The sequence below is a fragment of the Pangasianodon hypophthalmus genome, chromosome 19 (genome assembly GCF_027358585.1).
Source record: "Pangasianodon hypophthalmus isolate fPanHyp1 chromosome 19, fPanHyp1.pri, whole genome shotgun sequence".
In the NCBI taxonomy this organism is placed as follows: Eukaryota; Metazoa; Chordata; class Actinopteri; order Siluriformes; family Pangasiidae; genus Pangasianodon; species Pangasianodon hypophthalmus.
In genome coordinates, this window is record NC_069728.1 from 22,281,957 (window position 1) to 22,302,765 (window position 20,809).

Genomic DNA, 20,809 nt, shown 5'->3' on the forward strand with positions numbered 1-20,809 from the left:
TGGCTTCCTGTAAAGTACAGAATAGAATTTAAAGGAAGGATTGAAATAGAAATAGAATTGAAATGAAGGCTAACATGTGCTTCCTCCAAGACACATGAAGCTGGCTAACCACAACCTTTTGATCTGCTGCTCATGCTGTGTCACAGGGTAGCATAACACACTCCGAGGAAAGTGCTGTCTGCCCTTTTCAGCTTATATGAACTCAGACACCCACATTTGGCTGCTTTCTATGTAACTGACAGGGGAGAGAGTAGATGGCTGTGGCTAAATTTAAAAACTTTCAGTAAATACCAGGAATTATGATTATTGGTTGATTATTGGTTATTATTGCCCACAGGATGACTCGGTACATGTTGGGAAACCAGTGCATTGACAAATCTGTACAGTAAGACAATACCATGGCTATTAGGATGCCTGGAATATACTAGCACCTTTACTAGGCAATGAAGCACAACAGAGCTCTGGCAGTCTTCTGGCTGGATCTTATGTAATATAATGATATAGTGACAGTGAAAGAGAGAATAGTTTTAATTGGATGTAAGCTTGATTACAAAGGTTTGTTTTGTATTTTAATTCAAGTGCCACTTCACTGAGACAAAAGAAGTGAAGAAAATTTATCCATGATGTAAAACCTTCCTAAAGATCTCCACAACTCCTTCCAATATCCTGCATTATATACATCAAACAGAAACACAGTGCATAATGTGAACAAAAAAAAAAAAATTGCAATTGTACGGTCCTCACCAACTTCTTTAAACAAATAACATCAGGTGACAACAACAAAAACAAGAGATTTCAATATGAGTCTTTTTTTCCCAAAAATTCAATTCAATTTTATTTTATTTGTATAGCACTTTTAACAATGGACATTGTCACAAAGCAGCTTTACAGAAATAAATGGATTTACAAAAAATATATTGTAAATATGTGAATTTATCCCTTTCAGAAACCAGCTGAGAAAGTACACATTATAATTTAGTAACATGTAGAACCACATTTAGCAACAATAACTTGAAAATAAATGTTTTCTGTAGGAGTTTATCAGCCTCTCACATCATTGTGGAGGAATTTTGGCCCATTCTTCTTTACAGCATCGCTTCAGTTCATTGGTGGGGATTGGATTATGTACAGCTCTCTTAAGATCCCACCACAGCATCTCAGTGGGGTTGAGGTCTGGAGTTGACTTGGCCATTCCAACACATTCATTTTTTTTCTTCTTTAGCCACTCAGAGGTTGATTTGCTTTGCTGGTGTGCTTGGGATCATTGTCCTGTTGCATGACCCAATTTTAAGTCCAGCTTAAGCTGCTGGACAGATGGCTTCACATTTTTCTTAAGAATATTCTGATGTAAAATGGAGTTCATCATTGTCTCAATGACTGCAAGTTTCTCTTCTGTCCTGTGGCTGCAAAACAAGCCCTAAACATCAGCTCTCCACCACCGAGCTTCGCAGTTGGTATGAGGTGTTTGTGGTGATATGCTTTGTTTGATTTTCACCAAACATGGTGCTGTGCATGATGACCAAATATCTCCACCTTGGTCTCATCAGACCAAAGGGTATCATTCCAGAACTTTTGTGGTTTGTTCAGATGCAATTTTGCGAACCTAAGCCATGTTCTTTGTGGAGAGAAGGGCTTTTTCCTTTTTCCATACTTGTTCAGTCTTTTTCTGATAGTGTTGTCATGAACATAAACATTTAATGTAATTACAGAGACCTGTAGGTCACATGATGTAGCTCTTGGGTTTTTCTTTATATGTCTGAGCATTAAACAGTCTGACTGAATTTGCTGGGATGCTCACTCCTGGGAAGATCGGAAACTGTCTTGAAGGCTCTCCATTTGTAAACAATCCTTCTCACTGTAGAAAGGTCAATTTCAAATCTTTGTGCTCTATAACACCAAACTACCAAAAGTTAACTAATCTTGTGCATTTCATTAGTAACACCTGGCTGATAATTTCACTCTTAATGATTGTGGAAGTAGGAAGGGTGTTCTTATTTTTTCCCACCTGGTTTCTGAATGTTGGTTTACTTTTTGACTTTTCTGTTGTATTTTTTGTTGCCACCTGAGGCTATATTTTGTTTATAGAAGTTGATGAGCACCACACCATTTTATTTATAAGGGCCTAAATAACAAATATTCTCTCTCTCTTTATATATATATATTACACACACACACACACACACACACACAGGGACTCAGGGTACAAGGCATTTGCAGGGCACAGTCACACACACTACTGACAATTTAGAGATGGCAATCAGCCTACAGCACATGTCTTTGAACTGGGGGAGGAAACCCCCAAAGCACAGGGAGAGGCAGGAATCGAACCCCTAACCCTGGAGGCAAACTTGCTGACCACTAAGCCACTGTGCCCCCTATTTCTACTATATCTCTGATAGGTCTGTTTTGTTTTTTCAGCCTAATGGCGGCCTCCTTCACTTGCAACGACACCTCTTTGTACTGCATATTGATCCCATGAACAGCTACCAAATGCAATTGCTTAGAATCAACTCCAGACTTTTTATCTGCTTAATTTGTCATGAAATAACGAGGAAACAGAATACACCTGGCCATGAAACTGCTTAGCAGTCAATTGTCCAATTACTTTTGAGCCTGTGAAAATGAAAGAACTCTGTAAAGATTGGCTGTAATTCCTAAACCATTCATGCTATATGTTGTGTTAAACCCCTTGAATTAAAGCTGAACATCTACACTTCAATCACATCTTGATTGCTTCATTTCAATTCCATTGTAATGATGTACAGAGGCAAAATTACGAAAACTGAGTCACTGTCCAAATGGACCTGACTGTGTGTGTGCATGTATGTACACTGCCAGGCCAAAAAAAAAAGTCGCACAATCTAATATTTTGTTGCACTGCATTTAGCTTTGATTACGGCACGCATTCGTCCTATAATGTGTCAACAACTTATGCAACTTCACAACATTTATTTCCATCCAGAGTTGCATTAATTTTTGGCTGAGATCTTGCACTGAGGACAGGAGAGTCTAACCACTCCGTAAAGTCTTATCCAGCACATCCCAAGGTTGAGGTCAGGACTCTGTGGTGGCCGATTTATGTGTGAAAATGATTCCTCATGCTCCCTGAATGACTCTTTCACAAGTTAAGCCTGATGAATCTTAGCATTTTCATCCTGGAATATGCCTATGCTGTCAGGGAAGAAAAAGTCCATTGATGGGAAAACCTGCTCATTCAGTACATTCAGGTGCTCAGCTGACTTCATTTTATTGCCGCACAATGAGGCTGAGCCTCGACCTGACCAGCTGATGCAACCCCAGATCATCACACTGCCTCCAGAGGCTTGTACAGTAGGCACTATGCATGACGGGTGCATCGCTTCATGCATTTCCGTTCTTACCCTGACACGCCCATTGCTTTTGAATAGAGTAAATCTGATTTTATCAGACCACATGACCTTTTTCCATTGCTCCACAGTCCAGTCTTTATGCTCCAGAGCAGACTGAAGTCATTTTTTCTGATTAGTTTCACTAACAAATGGCTTTGTTGTGGGCACACAGCTGTTTAGTCCCAATCCTGTAAGTTCTCATCACATTGTGCGTGTGGAAATGCTCTTACTTTCACTATTAAACATAGCCGTGAGTTCTCCTGTCGATTTATTTACGATGTGACATCACCAAGCGTTTTAAAGATCTCCGATCACGATCATTCAAGATTTTTTTCCCACTACATTTCTGCTGTAAAGCTGAAGGTTCACCACAATCCTTCCAGGCTTTAATAATGCACTGGACATTTCTTAACCCAGTTCCAGTGATTTCAGCAATATCCTTAGCTGTTTTCTTTGCTTGATGCAGGCCAACAATTTTCCCCTTCAGTAACATCTTTACAGTAACGTAATCTGCCATGGTTGTTTAAGAAATGAGAAGCTACACACTGCATCAGTTAAGTTTAAAAGAATTGTTGCCAGCTGAAGCATATTAATCACTGCAGTAATGATCCAATCATAGGCTCTTAAGTATTTGCTCATTTAAACCCAAACAGCGACCTTTTTTTTGGCCAGGCAGTGTATGTATATGTGTGAGATATATATATATATATATATATATATATCTCTCACACATATACATACACTGCCTGGCCAAAAAAAAGGTCGCTGTTTATATATATATATATATATATGTATGTGTATATATATATATATATATATACATATAAAATATTGTATGTATAGTGTGTGTGTATACCAAATGCAGTGTAAACTTATGTTGACTCTGCATAGCAAGCTGTTTAAAATAGATCGTGTGTGTGTCTATGCAGAAGAGAAAATTCAGGCTAACGCAGCTCTGTGTTTACTTCCAGGGTTTGCTCTTCAGATGAGGATTTGAAAAAAAAAAGATGACGCGAGACTGCTAATTGTTCATTTTGTATATGTAAATTCAGAAACTACAGAGAATTTCCATGTTTTAAAAATACGATTACTGTAAATATCATTACTGTACCATGTTACCATTTGACCACTGATATTGAATACAACACTGGAAATAATATTCCATATTAAGTAAGGTCTAGAGGAACCATACTTCACGCTATTCATAACAACAGCCATTTTTAACATTACGCCTTTTATGTTATGATAATAAAGGATTGTATTGCTGGGTTTGTTCGTTATAACTATGGGCAGACAAGTTTTGTAACATGGCGTTTTTGTGCATGTTTCATAACTGCACATACCTCATTCATTTATATTTAGTTGCCTCTGTAAATTTACAAAATCAGAGATGAACAGAAGCTCCTAAATGAAATCGGTGTAATATGGGGAAGTTTTTGTTGCTTAGGCCATGTGTTCATTATTACACACACACATACATATATATTCCTCATGTTATTATTATTTGTAATTTTATTATTATATGTCTCGCTGTCTTATTGGTATGTGTGTTCTGGAAGCTTCATACCAAGTCAAATTCCTTGTGTGTGTGAGCAGTAAAAGCTCTTTCTGATTCTGAAGAATGTTTGTGTTATATCAGTGTCAGTGATGGTCTGGCTTTGATTTTAATAAAATGATGTTCAAGTGTGTTCCAAAAACCTGTTACTTTCAACCCTAATACTGTCCAATGTCCAGCCTTCAGAAAGAGTAGTGTGCAGTCACAATCACTTCAGAATGAACTAGAGTGAATAATGAGATGTTTGTGTTCCTCACTGTTCTCTGTTTTAGTTTTCTGTCAGGGTTTGAGCTCCACACTACCCTGGCAGTTCGGCTGAGTCACTGCAGTGTTAGTAACAGTGTTCACATCTATACTCCTCGTCTGTCCTTCATCATGGCTCCCAATCCAGAGCTCTCCTACCTGGACCGTGTCGTCATGGAGATCATGGAGACGGAACGCATGTATGTCCGAGATCTGCACAGCATCGTGGAGGTAACACACACACAAAAGCTCACATTAACACACATACACACACAATAAAGCACATGCACATTAAAACACATTAGCACAAACATGTTATAACACACTCATGAGCACACACACATAAAAGCTCAAATTAATATTCACATTCAGACGTTTGGGTATTTCTGGTAAATAGCACACAAACAGCACACCATCTTTTGTATGTCTACATGTTTTTAATGTGACATCGAAATGAGCTCCAACTGATTTGCTGTTAGTAAAATATTTTGAATACACTCCAAGTATATGTGTCTGAAATTTTAGGGACCATTGCTAAAGCGCGGCAAATAAAAAAAAGTGTAAAAACATTACAGTGTTTGACATTACCATCTGCCTAACCCTGACCCTAACCCTGCATATGAGCTATGAAATGTTCAGTTTGATTCAATTTTATTTAGGTAGTGCTTTTAACAATGGACAATGTCACGAAGCAGCTTTACAGAACTCCGGATATAAAATTTAAATTTAAATTTACATTTATCCCTAATGAGCAAGCCAGAGGTGACAATGGCACCCTAACCCTAACCCCAACTCCCTGAGATGCCATGCAACCTTCAGAGGAAACAAACTCAAAAGTGAACCCATCCTCTTCTGAGTATAAATCATTCTAACCAACTACTACGTACACAGACACACTGATTAGCTGAATATTGTTGGACACAGTTAGAACATATCATTAGAATAGTAGCTCCAAAATAGTTGTACAACAGCAAACAACACCTACTGTTTGGGCATATTTAACCTCATATTTATAATGAACATGGAATGAATTTAATTTAAATAATTTAATTAATTTAAATAATAATTATGGATACTGATAGGGAAACAAATGGCAATAAATTGTCTGATAATACCATGTTATCATGAAAGTTATAGCAGCTACTGTTTTGTGTTATAGCAGTACTGATTATTTTTCTGGCTGAAGCAGTTTCAGGTCATGCTGAAAGTTTAGGTCCCCAGCAATGGTTGAAGTCCAGGGGCCTGAAGACTGGCCCTGCAAATTATAGAACTGTTCATCACTAATCTCAGTGAAAATGATTTTCTTTTAGATTAGTCCTCTGGGATAGGCATTTTCAACTTTTTTTGGGGAAACGTGTTCCTGTCAGTAATTTCAGTGTGTCTAAGCTGTGTGTATCGGTGTTCAGACAGTCTCATGGAACAGGATATAAAATCACAATTTACTGCATTTTAAAACTGACAGGAATGAAAATGCTTCCTCTGTTGCTTCTGTTCTGTGAACATAAATAGGGAACCTTATCTGAGGGGATGTCCATCACCAGACATGCTGCAGCTGATCACATGACTGTGATATCTCACTAACCGGATTTTGTAATTCAGTGTTTGGGGCTAGTGTGAAACAGTGTCCTGTGTCTTCATGCACCATGAAACAAACAGCTGAAATTAACTGCTGTCACATCACTTCCTAGTGGCTAACACTTGTTCTATTAAACACAGCCATAACAGATATTTTTAAAAATATCTTTATAGGTTTTGGCTTTAAATGACATGTTGTTCATATGCACTTCTCATAAATGTGGATAGTATTGTATTTTAAATAAGTTAATGAAATAATATTTTAATGAACTGTTATGTAAATTCCATTAGGTGTGGTATAACAATAAACACCAAAAGGCCTCAGTAAGCCCAAGTTGCTGAAAATTGAAAATTTTTGTGATATGTAATAAGTGCATATTTAAAGATCTTACAATAAATTAAAAATTTTAGCAGATTACATTTAATGCTAATATGAGTTAAAAAAAAATAGGTAGTGGCCTTAACTGGATGACATGCAAATGATTTGTTATTTTTAATTAATTTAACAGTAGAACTGGTGTGTTTGTGTGCGTGTGCGTGTGCGTGTGTGTGTGTGTGTGTGTGTGTGTGTGTGTGTGTGTGTATACAGGGCTACCTCGCCCACATTATAGACACTGCAGATTTACCCATCATACCTGAACAGGTGTGTGCTTTGTTCGGAAACATTGAGGACATCTACGAGTTCAACAGGTCAGAAATATTCAGATATTTATTTAATAGAAATGTAATAGAAATCGGAATTATTGTAATTGGTATGCTAAAGTGGAATAAATAATATCAGGACAAATGAAGAACTATTTCCAGTGGTAGTTTATCACAGTACATTGTGTGTGTGCTGTGTTTCACATTTTAATCATTATTTAATTAACAATTGGTTACATTTTGTGCATTGGATTTTAATCATGATTTAACTCCAGCTGAATTTCTTCTATTTTATGTTGGTCATGTGGAAGTCTATCGTGCACACACACACACACACACACACACACACACACACACACACACCTCTTACTGATTGTGGCATGGTGACCTTCATTAATGCGAGCTGTTATTCAGTGTATGAGGTGCTGTGTTTTTATCACTTATTGTTAATATTGTGTGTGTGTTTGTGTGTGTTGATCAGTGAGCTGCTGCAAGAGTTGGATTTGTGTAAAAATGACCCAGTGTCCATCGCCAGGTGTTTCGTACTAAAGGTTGGTTTTTAATCTTTATCTCTGTTTAAAGATTCTATTCATTCTGTGTGTGCATGTGTATGTGTGTGCATGTGTGTGTATAGAGACACTTCCACAATCATTAATAGAGTAATTAGCAGCCAGGTGTTACTAATAAAATGCACAAGATTAGTTAATCATCAAGCAGTGTGGCTACCTCTATAAAAGCAAAGTAAAGAAGAGAGAAGAGTGGGCCAAAATTTCTCCGGAATGATGTGAGAGCCTGATAAACTCCAACAGAAAATTTTTACTTCAAGTTATCATTGCTAAAAGTGGTTCTACATATTACTGAATTATAGGGTGTACTTGTTTTTCCCACCTGCCAAAATTCTACCAGCATGTTTGATTTTGTGACCCTTGGAACGAACACACTAGACCTCGTTTTCACGAACATTTCTGGGGCTTACAAGGCTGACCCCCGCCCCCACCTCGGATGCCCAGACCACATCTCTGTTATGCTAATCCCAGCACACTGACCACTTCTATAATGTGCCAAACCGGTTCTCAAACAGGTGAGAACCTGGTCTGAGGGAGCCACAGCATCTCACATGTCAGCACTTCAAGACTGGTTTGAGCATACAGAGTGAGACAGAGAGGCTGCTACAAAGAACCACAGCACAGGTTTGGAGGAATACGCATCATCAGTAACTGGCTACAGTAGCAAGTGCATAGACTTGTTACAGGTCTGACAGAGCGGTTCTCTGCATAGCGAGGGTCAATCTGTCCCACGCTATTAGAGAGGCAAAGCACAACTATGCACAAAATATCCATGGTCACCTCCTAAAAATCAAGGACACCGCATATGTGGCAAGGTATTCAGCCCATCACAGACTACAAAGCTCCATCACGTGTCTGCAGTGGTGAAGCCTCAATACCAGTGAATTGCACTGAACAAATTCTATGCACAGAACAGCATGCTGGCAAGAAACAGAACACCCAAACTTCTAAGTACTCTGTCTGTCTGCAGTGGACTTCAGGAAAAATCTGCACTTTATGGAGTCCTCTGAACTGTGCTGCTGTATTGTTGTGTTGCACCATGGTCCTGGGGAACAACATTGTTCCAATGTATACAGGTTATATCAAGGAATGGCAATAAAACCCACTTGACTAACTCTCAGTACTGTATCTGAAAGTCTGCAAATTTTGCATCAGTGTAATTATGATCAAGCATTATAGAGTGAAATCAGAGGCAGCAGAACCTGAACCTGAATTTGTAATGCTTGTGGAAAAATGTGTAAATGGGATTTATAATTTTCAGTGCAAATCTTATGATATTTGAATATATCGAAAACCTAAGACAGGTATTAGATTTACGGCTGAATATTATACATATTGAGGAATATTTCACAATTGCCCGAGTTGTTTGTTGCACATGGGGATTAGTGGTTAGTCTGATCATTGTGTTGTTGGGCTGTATCCTTGCTTGAGTTCTGAGTTCAGCTGTGAAATGACCCTCGGGAAGACGCTGTTTTTGAGCCTGTTGGTGTGGGTATCTGTGTTTGCAGAGCCTTCTTAGCCGCTGTGGTACAGCTGCTGTACCCTTCTGTGATGCAGTATGTCAGAAAACTCTCTATACCACACTTGTAAAAATTCACCAGCAGCTTGTGGGGCAGGTTGGCTCTCCTCAGTCTCCTCAACAAGTGCTGATGGATCAGGTGAGGTCATGTTGATGCCCAGGAATTTAAAGCTCGATATTCTTTCCACTGGCTCATCTCTGATGTGTAATGCCAACTTTTCTTGATATGAAATCAAATTAAATACCAGTGTTAGTTGTTTAATTAGCTGTCGTAAGATATAAGCAATTACTTAATTTCTAGCTGACTGATTTTTTTCCCCTGAATTTCTCAACCTGAATATTTGACTGCTTGAATTTTTAACATGAAATTTTCTTACCTGAAGTATGACCAATTTTGCTGTCTTGGGGTCCTGGCCATGGAGGCATTGTCAGCATTCGAATCTCTGCAAGATCGAGCAAATGCTTTTCTGTTGCACCACTTGGGAGCCACCTGAATTTACCTAACTTTCAAGACATAAACTGAGCATCACAAGTATTACAGATTCCGGTTCTGCTGACTCTGATTTTACTTAATATACCAGCAGGAAATGAGGTCATTCAACATTTTGGCACTAGTTGTGAGCTATAAACACTGTGATCTGTACCCTAATGATGAACAGCACAACTAGCCTGGAGGAGCTAATGCTAGTGGCTAATGAGGTGAACTGATTTTGGCTGTGCTAAATCTGTGTAAATCCACTGTTAACATTGTGTTTATTTCTGTTAGAGTGATTACTTTGAGATCTACACACAGTACTGCACCAACTACCCAAAGTAAGTGAAAACATCAAACAGTAACAATGATTTTAGTGGTGTGTGTGTGTTTTTACAATTGTGAATTGTAATTAGGAACAGAATTGTGTACTATCGTGTGTATATTTTATTTTACTAGCTCAGTTGCTGCGCTAACAGAATGTATGAGAAATAAAACACTGCTGAAGTTTTTCATGGAGAGACAGGAAGCTCTGAAACACCCACTTCCTCTTGGCTCGTACCTTCTCAAACCTGTACAGAGAATACTGAAATATCATCTGCTCTTACAGGTGTGGCACACACACATGCAGCCTCTCCCTATATTTTATAATATATATATGTGTATAATATATATATATATATATATAATTATTTGTTTGTTTAGGAGATAGCAAAGCATTTTGATCCTGATGAAGATGGTTATGATGTGGTGGAGGAGGCCATTAACACCATGACTGAAGTAGCCTGGCACATAAATACCATGAAGAGAAAACATGAACATGCAGTCCGTCTACAGGTTACCATACACACACAAACACACACACACACACACACTTTTCTATTTCTCATTCTATCAGTTCAGTTAAGCATCCAATCAAGTTTTTGTTTAAAAAAAACTGTCAAGAATTGTGCCACTTCGTTACCTGTGGTGATTTTCTCATGCCACACAATGGAGTTAGTGCTATAGCTATCCATGTGCATGTGAAGGTGGATAAACAACCAGACCACAGTGTGGAACTTGAGGATGAGCATCTTTGGCCCTCTGTGAAATGGTTCAGTGTGAGGAATAAGAAAAGACTCATATAAAATAAGGCAGCTCCTTAGAAGGTACAAACTCCATCTAATTTGAAAAATCAAATTCAGCTTTATTTGTATAGCACTTTGGGCCATTGTCACAGAGTAGCTTTACAGAAATATGTATAAATTCAGAATATAAATTTTAAATTTAGAAATTTATTCCTAAATTTAAAATTTGTATCCTGATTTATTTATTTCTGTAAAGCTGTTTTCTGACAATGTCCATTGTTAAAAGCACTATACAGATAAAATTGAATTGATGAGGTGAATTCTCAAGGCAGGTAGAAGGGGGGCATCTGATCATCAGGTGTTCCAGGTTAGGTGAGCAGGAATGGGGAAAGAACAGCAATGTTCCTAGCATCACAGTAGTTGTTGTTGGTCATGAAACAGACTTCCTTACTTTTGGATTTACTGGACTCTTTCATTCTGTCCATACAGAAAATAATAGGTCTGGTACTAGGGAGGTAAGCCACATTTTGATAGTGAAGTCAAATGGGCTTTTATTGTCGTTCCTCTGTATACTGTAGCTTGGAATGAAATCATTTCTTCAGGACCATGGTGCATCACATAACAGTACACAAGACTACATAAAGTGCAAATACATAACAATAAGGATAGATATTTACTGTCTCATTCAGACGTGGCCGTGCTAAGGGGAGGAGTGGGATGGGGGTGTTGTTCACACTTTGTGTGGTGTGAGCAGCTTGCCTGCCTGTGGGAAGAAGCCATTCTTAATCTTGTGGAGCTGGTTCGTATTCTCCAGAGTCACTTTTCAGATAGTAGGGGGCCGAATAGGCTGTGGCTGGGGTGATTGGGGTCTGAGACAATGATCATTTTCTTCAGACAGCTTTTTGCGGTAGTTGTCTTGGACTGGAGGCAGAGTGGCTCCAGTGATGAACTGAGCAGTCTTCACTACTCGCTTCAGTGCCTTGTGCTCAGTAGAGCTGCCATACTGCCATGAGATCTAGATCTAGGGTATGGATGCTTGGAGAGACTGCATCCTCCGTTGACGGGTTTGCATCGTAGGCAAACTGTTGTGGGTCCATTGTAAGTGGGAGGCTAGACTGGATGTTAGCCATGACCCATCTCTCAAAGCATTATGATGGACGCGAGAGTCATTCAGGCTTGTGATGGTGGTTGTCTTTGGCGCATTTATGTGCGCTCCTGCGGCTGCTGCATGTTTAAATATTTCCCAGTCCTTATGATTGAAACAATCCTGCAGCATTGATTCAGCTCTCTCTGGCCACACAGGCAACATCCTCTCAATAGTTTTGATATGATTCAGAAGGATGTCGACACAGCTACAACAATGATGCTGATGAATTCTCTAGGGAGATAAAACGGGAAGTATCTCACGCTTAGGAATTACAGATCAGATGAATAGCGGCTCGTAATAGCACTGTATTTTTGGTAAACATGCAGATTCCCTTCTGTTTGAATGAAACATAGTAAATCTGTCTAGATGGATTGCAGAATCTGGTACGTTGTCATAAAGCTCAGTTAAGATAATGACTCTGAGCACTTAGATCCAGACCCTAACTGAGAATCCAATATTAATTTTATACTCATTTACGGTTAAAATTAATTTAAAAAAATAATGTTTTAATGATTTTTGTGATTTTCAGGAAGTGCAGTCCTTGCTGATTAACTGGCGCGGTCCTGACTTAACCACATATGGTGAACTTGTTCTGGAGGGAACCTTCCGCTTTCACCACACAAAAAACAACAGAACCCTCTTCCTGTTTGAGCGGGTTCTACTCATCACCAAACGACGTGGAGAGAACTTCATCTACAAAACACACATCACTGTAAGACACACAGACATCTCTGTAACTAACACACACGCAAACACTCACACACTCAAACAGTGAGTTATGAATTTTAGAATGATAAAATCTCATTAGCATAAATGCATGTGTGTATGTTAATATGTATAATATACTTGTATTTCCATTTATGTGCTCATTAATATGTTAATGTCCTTTTATCTGTATAGTGTTCGACACTAATGCTAATGGAAGGAACAAAGGACTCGCTGTGTTTTAGCGTCACACATTACAAGCACCCTAAACAACCTCACACAGTGCAGGTGACCTCTGATGTCTGATGCCTTTTTATAAATGGACAACACTAAGCTATTAACTTTGTGCTCAGCTTTAATTAAAGCTGATCAATCTGGTAGACCAAGGCTTACATTAATTAGACCAGTAATTAGACCTGATGCTAACCAGGTTTATAGTTCTTTGTGGCTATGTTTCTATAAGGATTTACATTGATCATCACTGAAATGAATTGGATCATGTGAGTTAATTAATTAGATGATTAATTAGATAATTGAACTGCTATCATCTCTCTCTCAGGCCAGAACAATGGAGGAGAAGAAACTCTGGACTCATCACATCAAACGACTCATTTTAGAAAATCATCACACCATCATTCCACAGAAGGTGCTGTAGCATAATTCTGATGTAATGATATAATCACAGACAGACAAACAGTCAGACACGCGCACACACACACACACACACACACACACACACACACACACACACACAGCTTGTTCCGTAACTTACTGCTGTTTCTGTTTCAGGCTAAAGAGGTGATTTTAGAAATGGATCCAATGTGTGAGTTTTACACTCTAAATTTGCATGCATGAAATGACCATAAAATACTAAATAAAATAAAAACAGCGTTATGTGAACACATTTAGTGATAAGTTAAGCTAATTAATCAATAAATTAGAATTTTAATGAGTAGCCCGGGGCCTTATTTATAAACCGTGTGTATGCATAGCTTTGTACGTAAACTGTGTATACACATGTTTCTATGCATTCAATGGGATTTATCAAGTTTTACTTGTGCATGAGAATGTACGTTTCCACACACTCCTGACCATGCAAGAACCCCTAGTGGTAGAAAAGTGTAATAGCAGGTAAGCTGACTATAAATAGAGCTTCTAATTAACGTACTGTCTATGATTTAAGCATAATAGAGAGAGTAATTATTTCGGTGCAGAAGATGCAGACAGATGAGACATGGAATGTACAGTAAAATTGTATAAAAGGTATTTAAAGATTAATTGGGATTATGCCTTGCACCTTTGTGGAGGAAATGTGTTTATAGCACCACTGGAGTGGTGGATTATGGATCTCTATTCTAGGGCTTTTATCTATGAGTACTTTTCACAGAGAAATTGGAGATTGTACTGGCATTTCTCATCCAACTCCAAGTTGAATAATGACACATCTTACCTTCATTCATACCTCTCACACTGCAATACAGTACATTTCGAAGATGTAATGCAGAAAAATGCAGCAAAAATGATGAATTTTCATGAATTTCTAAATGTAACTGGGGAAATAAAATGCACACATGTACATGTAAAATATTTATTTTTATTTATGTTTATTTAAAAAATTTGCCAAATAAACATTTTTTGCTCTGCTTCATGCAACAGTGTCCTTAATTCATTGTTGGTGAAGTTCATCTTCTTAGACTTTTTGACATGTTCCATGTCATCTGAAACAAGCGTCACCATGAGCAGGCTACTGTGCTTTTCAAAGTGAAGTTGTTTACATATATCATACGGTGATTGGAGGGTGTTTATTTGCGTAAAGTGTCTCTGTGGATGAGCACGTCAATTTGGAATGTGTGGAATTCATCAATGGCCATTGCGTACACCTGTGTCTACGCATGTACCATAAATACCAATTTTCTTGTGCATATGAGCAGCTATTAGTACAATTTAGTACTTGCTTTACCCACGCTTTGATAAATGAGACCCCTGGTGTCTGTTTAAAAATAGACTTTATGAATAACTGAGCTAGTTCATGAATAATTATGAAGTTGATTTAAGTGTGTGTTTGTGTCACACACAGATCAGAAGTACAGATTTAACGCTGAGAGGAAAAAGAAAACGCAGTCTGATGATTTCACACACGCTCGTCAGTCAGGTTTATGTTCTTTTCTCTATAACCACAATAACACACACTATGAACATAATTTATAATACATATATAATTTAAATATATATATATATATGTGTGTGTGTATGCATACATATAGAGAATGCATATATATATATATATATATATATATATATATATATATATATATATATATAAATTATGTTCATGGTGTGTGTGTGTGTGTGTGTGTGTGTGTATATATATATATATATATATATATATATATATATATATATATATATATATATATAATTATTATAGCTTTTTATTGTCGATATATGAATATTCACTGAAGTTTTTCTGTTTATTTTCAGAATTAACCAAACAGATGCTGAAAAACAACAAAGGTAGATTAACTGTAACCTTTTTTCTAACATGGTGTTTATGATATATTTTAATTATAGTCCGCAATATAAAAATTATTTACATGTTTATTTCCTTTACTATGTTATGTGTAAATATTTGTTTAGTTTTTATTCTTTTTATCTGATTCTTCTTCTGATTATGATTCTGTTTTTTTTTTTTTTTTTTTTTTTTTTTAAACTTTTTTCTCTTGATCTGATTGCCTGCTTTTGAATGGAACCTGCAGCCATGCTTAAGGTAAGAACACCATTTACACCATTTCAAACTGTTCTGGGGAATTTGAATATTACAGATAACAACAGAGCTTATTTGTCAGCTTAAACACTTGTTTTGTGTAAAATGTTCAGACATTCAGACAGCGGTGATCCTTCCAGCTTCCTGAAATTTCAGTATTACAGAATCTTAATTAAACTTGATCAAACTTGAAAATATCATCATCATCATCACTGGACGAAGCAGTTGTTACTTTTAAAGTCCACACTGAGCATCACTGGACTCCTCATAGGTCTAAGTCTCTGCCCACACAGTTAATTTTTTAGGCTCTGCCCGTGTGCATTCTTTTGCTCGACCTCCACAGTTCCATTCCAGTTGGTCTGTTTACTCAGAGGAGGGTAGACGCATGTGTTTCTTACTATTTTATTGTTAATGTGTTTTTGCTCTCGGGTTTCTTTTCCATTTTTGTAATTAAATTTTTCCTTCTGCTCCATAGTGAGTGAAGGCTGTTAAAGAGCCTTCTCACTCTGCTTTAGACCCCATCAACACTTCTGAAAGAATCTGAGCTCTGACATTTGACACTTTTTTTAAATGAACTTTCAGTGCTATTGATTCTGGCTGAGGACTCCAGTAATGACTGCTTGTCGTTCGTTGTTTTAATGTGTGCCTTTAAACTCCGACGTGGGTGTGGCAGCACTCGGTCAGTGAAGGAGAACTGCGAGAAAACCTTATCGCTCTGGGCTCCACCTCAGGCAAGTTGCAGGATCTGAGTGTGGAGGACAGATGCACTAACAGAGAGGATGCTACACACTGTGGGCTTCAGGATGAGGAAGAGAAGGGAAGTGAATCAGATGATGTGATATCGGAGGATTTTAGCAGCTCCATGATTTCCTGTTGGAGCTTCAGGGCTAAAGCCCTGCTGCAGCTCAACACGGTGAGATGTTTATTAGAGGCCGAGCTGCATGAAATCATGCTCTACTAACATGCTGAACACCGCTGTGATGAGTTTGTGTTAGAAGTGTGTGATAGTGTAAAGGGTTTTAACACACCTGTAGGAAGCATGCTTGCTTTTTCATGCTGGACCTCAAACAGCAGGAATAATCTGAAAATATTCCCCTCTTTTTCTTTGACCTTTTGCTTGTTCCTCTACATTTCATTGGCTGATATCTGAAGCGCAGTCATGTTTTTGAAAGTGAATATTACTTTCAGATTTCACTTTAACTTGTTATGATGAATGCAGAAACAAAAAGCCAAGAGTGCTTTGTCCAATCAGGTTCATTCCTGTATCAACACTAACACATTCTACAGCTATGCTAATGCAGAAATCACAACATCTACAGCTCTTCATGAGAACTACCCTCTTTTGCCCTGCCCACAGTTTACTGACTCCACCCCCATATTTGACTGACCCCACCCTCTGGGTTCATTGTCTTGCGTGATATTTATTATTGTTATTTGATCATTAAACCACATGGAGGTTTTGGTTTGTGTAATACTTCTGATCTTTAAACCTAGTAATAAATGATCTTTAATGTTTTTGTGTCAGGATGAAGAGTGGCAAGGACATGGAGACACCCAACTGTCACAGCAGGAGGAGAGAGAGGTGTGTGGGGATAACGTCAGATAATCACCATGTTAAATACAGAGTGTGTTAGTTACAGGTCTACAGGTGTCTTTCGTTTTATTTTTCATTCATTTTTATGCCAAGTGGTGGCATTATGTTTTTGGATTGTACGTTTGTCCGTCCATCCAGGATACTTACATTTACATTTATGGCATTTGGCAGACGCCCTTATCCAGAGCGACTTGCATGTATCTCTCTTTTTATTTCTTGCATGTATCTCTCTTTTTTTTTTCAACACAACTGAGCAGTAGAGGGTTAAGGGCTTTGCTCAAGGGCCCAGCAACTGCAGCTTGGCGGTGTTGGGATTTGAACTCACAGCCTTCCAATTGGTAGTCAAATATCTTAACAACTGAGCTACCACTACATACTTGGTGTGATATCTCAAGAACAAGTAGTCGAATGCTTGTAGGATTTATATGAAATATATAAATATGACCAGAAGATGAACCCTAAGTCACAGCAAGGTAAAATGTTTGAAACAGTTTTTTTAATAGCTTCCTTCCTGTCTGAAGTGTACAATAAGGGTATTTCTAGCATGCAAATTAGCAACAATTGGATTAGTCTTGGCGGTGGAGGCGTACCGTTGGCCTATCAAAGCCACTGCCATTATGTTTTACTTCTTTTAGCTTAATATTTAATTTAATCCCTTTTAATATTTTTAAACCTGCTTTATTTAATGCTGATGTATTCCTTGATTTGCAGGCTTCACCAAGCATATTACAGTTCCAGAATAACACAGCAGAGCTTGGATCTTCAGAGGGATTAAAATCCATCTCTGATTGTGAGCGAGCAAAAATTGGACACAGTGTTTATCATGTGAGCGCTGTGGAGGGATCTGACCTGTATGAGGTAAAAGAAGAAATTGTGCGGAATCAGGATGGACAGTCTTCAGAAGATGAAGTGGAGGAGTACTGTGCAGGAAGTGAGAATCACTCCATCCTTCCATCGTCTGTTCTTGATAAAGCAAGTGTCATTGCTGAACATTTTATTGCTAACGCTCGCCGCAGTAGTGCAGCACCAGATGAGCTTCGGTCTCCTCAGCGAAATCAACAGGAAGTAACATCAAGCAAAAACGTAGCTGCTAATTTTAACCTTCTGTCCCCAAGAGAGGAGATGGTGTCTGGATCAGATCGACATGTCTGTAGAAGGAGAGATTCTACTCTGTCCAAACAGGAACAGCTGCTCATTGATAAGATCAGGAACTACTATGAAAATGCTGAGCAGCAGGATGCAGGTTTCAGCCTGAGGCGCAGAGAGAGCCTGACATACATCCCAAGTGGGTTAGTGCGCACGTCTGTCAGCCACTTTAACAAAATCCCTCACACTGACCATCGGAATAAATCACCAAACACAGAAATATCATTAGTAACATCATCACCTGTAAGTTCTGACATCAACACTAAACCTGAACAACTCGGAGATCTGGACAGCAGAGAGGCTGATGGCTCTGTGAATCACAAATCAGAAGAGTTTTCAGAGGAATGTTTCCGTTCGTCAGCGGAAATGATTAAGGTTTGGCAGGAAATGGAGAAAGAGGTCACAAGCTCACTGAGAGAAAATAAGTTCAGAGATACGTCACAATTCAGAGGAACAAGTTCTGTTTCCCAAAGTTTCAGTAGAAACACAGAAATTCAAGTTAGAGAACAAGAATTGGTGGCTGCTGACAATCTCAGCACTATTACAGAGGAATCACCAGTCAAGGTGAAACACTGTTATACCTATTATACCTTTATATTATACAGGAGAATTGTGTGGGTGTGTTTTATACGTTTAATTTTTAAAAACTTATCTGGATTAATTGGATAAAAGAATAAAAAGTATATAACTATTATTTTGTCTTAATTAAGGGTAAAGAAGATGAAAATGAAAGAGAGTCAACAGAAAATGCAGTCTTAAGTCTGACGAAGAAGTTCAGCCAGCACATACAGAACAAAGAAACTTTTAATCAGTCGAGGAGGCGGGCCTCAGAGACGACCATAAACACAGTTAATAAAATGAACATACCATCGCTGACAGATGAAGAGACCAAGAAAACCCTCAAAGGTGAGAGTTTAATAGAAAAACATTATAGTGCAATTAATTGTTTATACTGCAGATAATTAATATATCTGCTGACAGGACTGATATGCTGTTGTGGATCCTTGTGAAGTTTATTTGGAAAAAAAAAAAAAAAAAAAAAAAACTAATGCAGTACAACTTAATCATTAACCTTGACCATGAACTCAGAACTCTGGTCACTGTGACCTCTGGTGGACAGATGTGGTATTACACAGAAATGATCAAATGTTTATTAAAAAACAAAACATTGAATGTGCAGTTTATTACAGGAACAGAGATGTGTAGAAAAAGACATCTGCGATATCGCATCACAAGGAGAGTACACTAGTTATTTTCCGGGAATTTTTGGGTCCCCCGTGTGTGTGTGTATATTTTATATATATATATATATATATATATATATATACACACTATATTACCAAAAGTATTCGGTCACCTGCCTTGACTCACATATGAACTTAAGTGCCATCCCATTCCTAACCCATAGGGTTCAATATGATGTCGGTCCACCTTTTGCAGCTATTACAGCTTCAACTCTTCTGGGAAGGCTGTCCACAAGGTTGAGGAGTGTGTTTATAGGAATTTTTGACCATTCTTCCAAAAGCGCATTGGTGAGGTCACACACTGATGTTGGTCGAGAAGGCCTGGCTCTCAGTCTCCGCTCTAATTCATCCCAAAGGTGTTCTATCGGGTTCAGGTCAGGACTCTGTGCAGGCCAGTCAAGTTCATCCACACCAGACTCTGTCATCCATGTCTTTATGGACCTTGCTTTGTGCTCTGGTGCACAGTCATGTTGGAAGAGGAAGGGGCCCGCTCCAAACTGTTCCCACAAGGTTGGGAGCATGGAATTGTCCAAAATGTTTTGGTATCCTGAAGCATTCAAAGTTCCTTTCACTGGAACTAAGGGGCCAAGCCCAACTCCTGAAAAACAACCCCACACCATAATTCCTCCTCCACCAAATTTCACACTCGGCACAATGCAGTCCGAAATGTACCGTTCTCCTGGCAACCTCCAAACCCAGACTCGTCCATCAGATTGCCAGATGGAAAAGCGTGATTCGTCACTCCAGAGAACGCGCCTCCACTGCTCTGGAGTCCAGTGGCGGCGTGCTTTACACCACTGCATCCGACGCTTTGCACTGCACTTGGTGATGTGTGGCTTGGATGCAGCTGCTCGGCCATGGAAACCCATTCCATGAAGCTCTCTGCGTACTGTACTTGGGCTAATCTGAAGGTCACATGAAGTTTGGAGCTCTGTAGCAATTGACTGTGAAGAAAGTCGACGACCTCTTTGCACTATGCGCTTCAGCATCCACTGACCCCTCTCCGTCAGTTTACGTGGCCTACCACTTCGTGGCTGAGTTGCTGTTGTTCCCAAACTCTTCCATTTTGTTATGATAAAGCTGACAGTTGACTGTGGAATATTTAGGAGCGAGGAAATTTCACTACTGGATTTGTTGCACAGGTGGCATCCTATGACAGTTCCACGCTGGAATTCACTGAGCTCCTGAGAGCGGCCCATTCT

The 20,809-nt window shown here is 38.6% G+C and overlaps 1 protein-coding gene across 1 annotated transcript in view; it reads left to right on the plus strand.

The window, feature by feature from the left end:
• LOC113525047 (pleckstrin homology domain-containing family G member 3) overlaps nucleotides 1-20,809 on the plus strand; it is a 31,827-nt gene that overhangs the window by 5,879 nt on the left and 5,139 nt on the right. Inside the window, exons 2-17 of the mRNA XM_053242260.1 lie at nucleotides 5,196-5,397; nucleotides 7,331-7,431; nucleotides 7,865-7,934; nucleotides 10,235-10,281; nucleotides 10,400-10,550; nucleotides 10,646-10,777; nucleotides 12,684-12,866; nucleotides 13,055-13,147; nucleotides 13,419-13,505; nucleotides 13,649-13,682; nucleotides 14,937-15,011; nucleotides 15,341-15,384; nucleotides 16,297-16,536; nucleotides 17,149-17,205; nucleotides 17,929-18,927; nucleotides 19,074-19,269. Coding sequence (XP_053098235.1) covers nucleotides 5,299-5,397; nucleotides 7,331-7,431; nucleotides 7,865-7,934; nucleotides 10,235-10,281; nucleotides 10,400-10,550; nucleotides 10,646-10,777; nucleotides 12,684-12,866; nucleotides 13,055-13,147; nucleotides 13,419-13,505; nucleotides 13,649-13,682; nucleotides 14,937-15,011; nucleotides 15,341-15,384; nucleotides 16,297-16,536; nucleotides 17,149-17,205; nucleotides 17,929-18,927; nucleotides 19,074-19,269 — 2,608 coding nt within the window. The 5' untranslated portion in view covers nucleotides 5,196-5,298. The remainder of the gene's footprint in view (nucleotides 1-5,195; nucleotides 5,398-7,330; nucleotides 7,432-7,864; nucleotides 7,935-10,234; nucleotides 10,282-10,399; nucleotides 10,551-10,645; nucleotides 10,778-12,683; nucleotides 12,867-13,054; nucleotides 13,148-13,418; nucleotides 13,506-13,648; nucleotides 13,683-14,936; nucleotides 15,012-15,340; nucleotides 15,385-16,296; nucleotides 16,537-17,148; nucleotides 17,206-17,928; nucleotides 18,928-19,073; nucleotides 19,270-20,809) is intronic.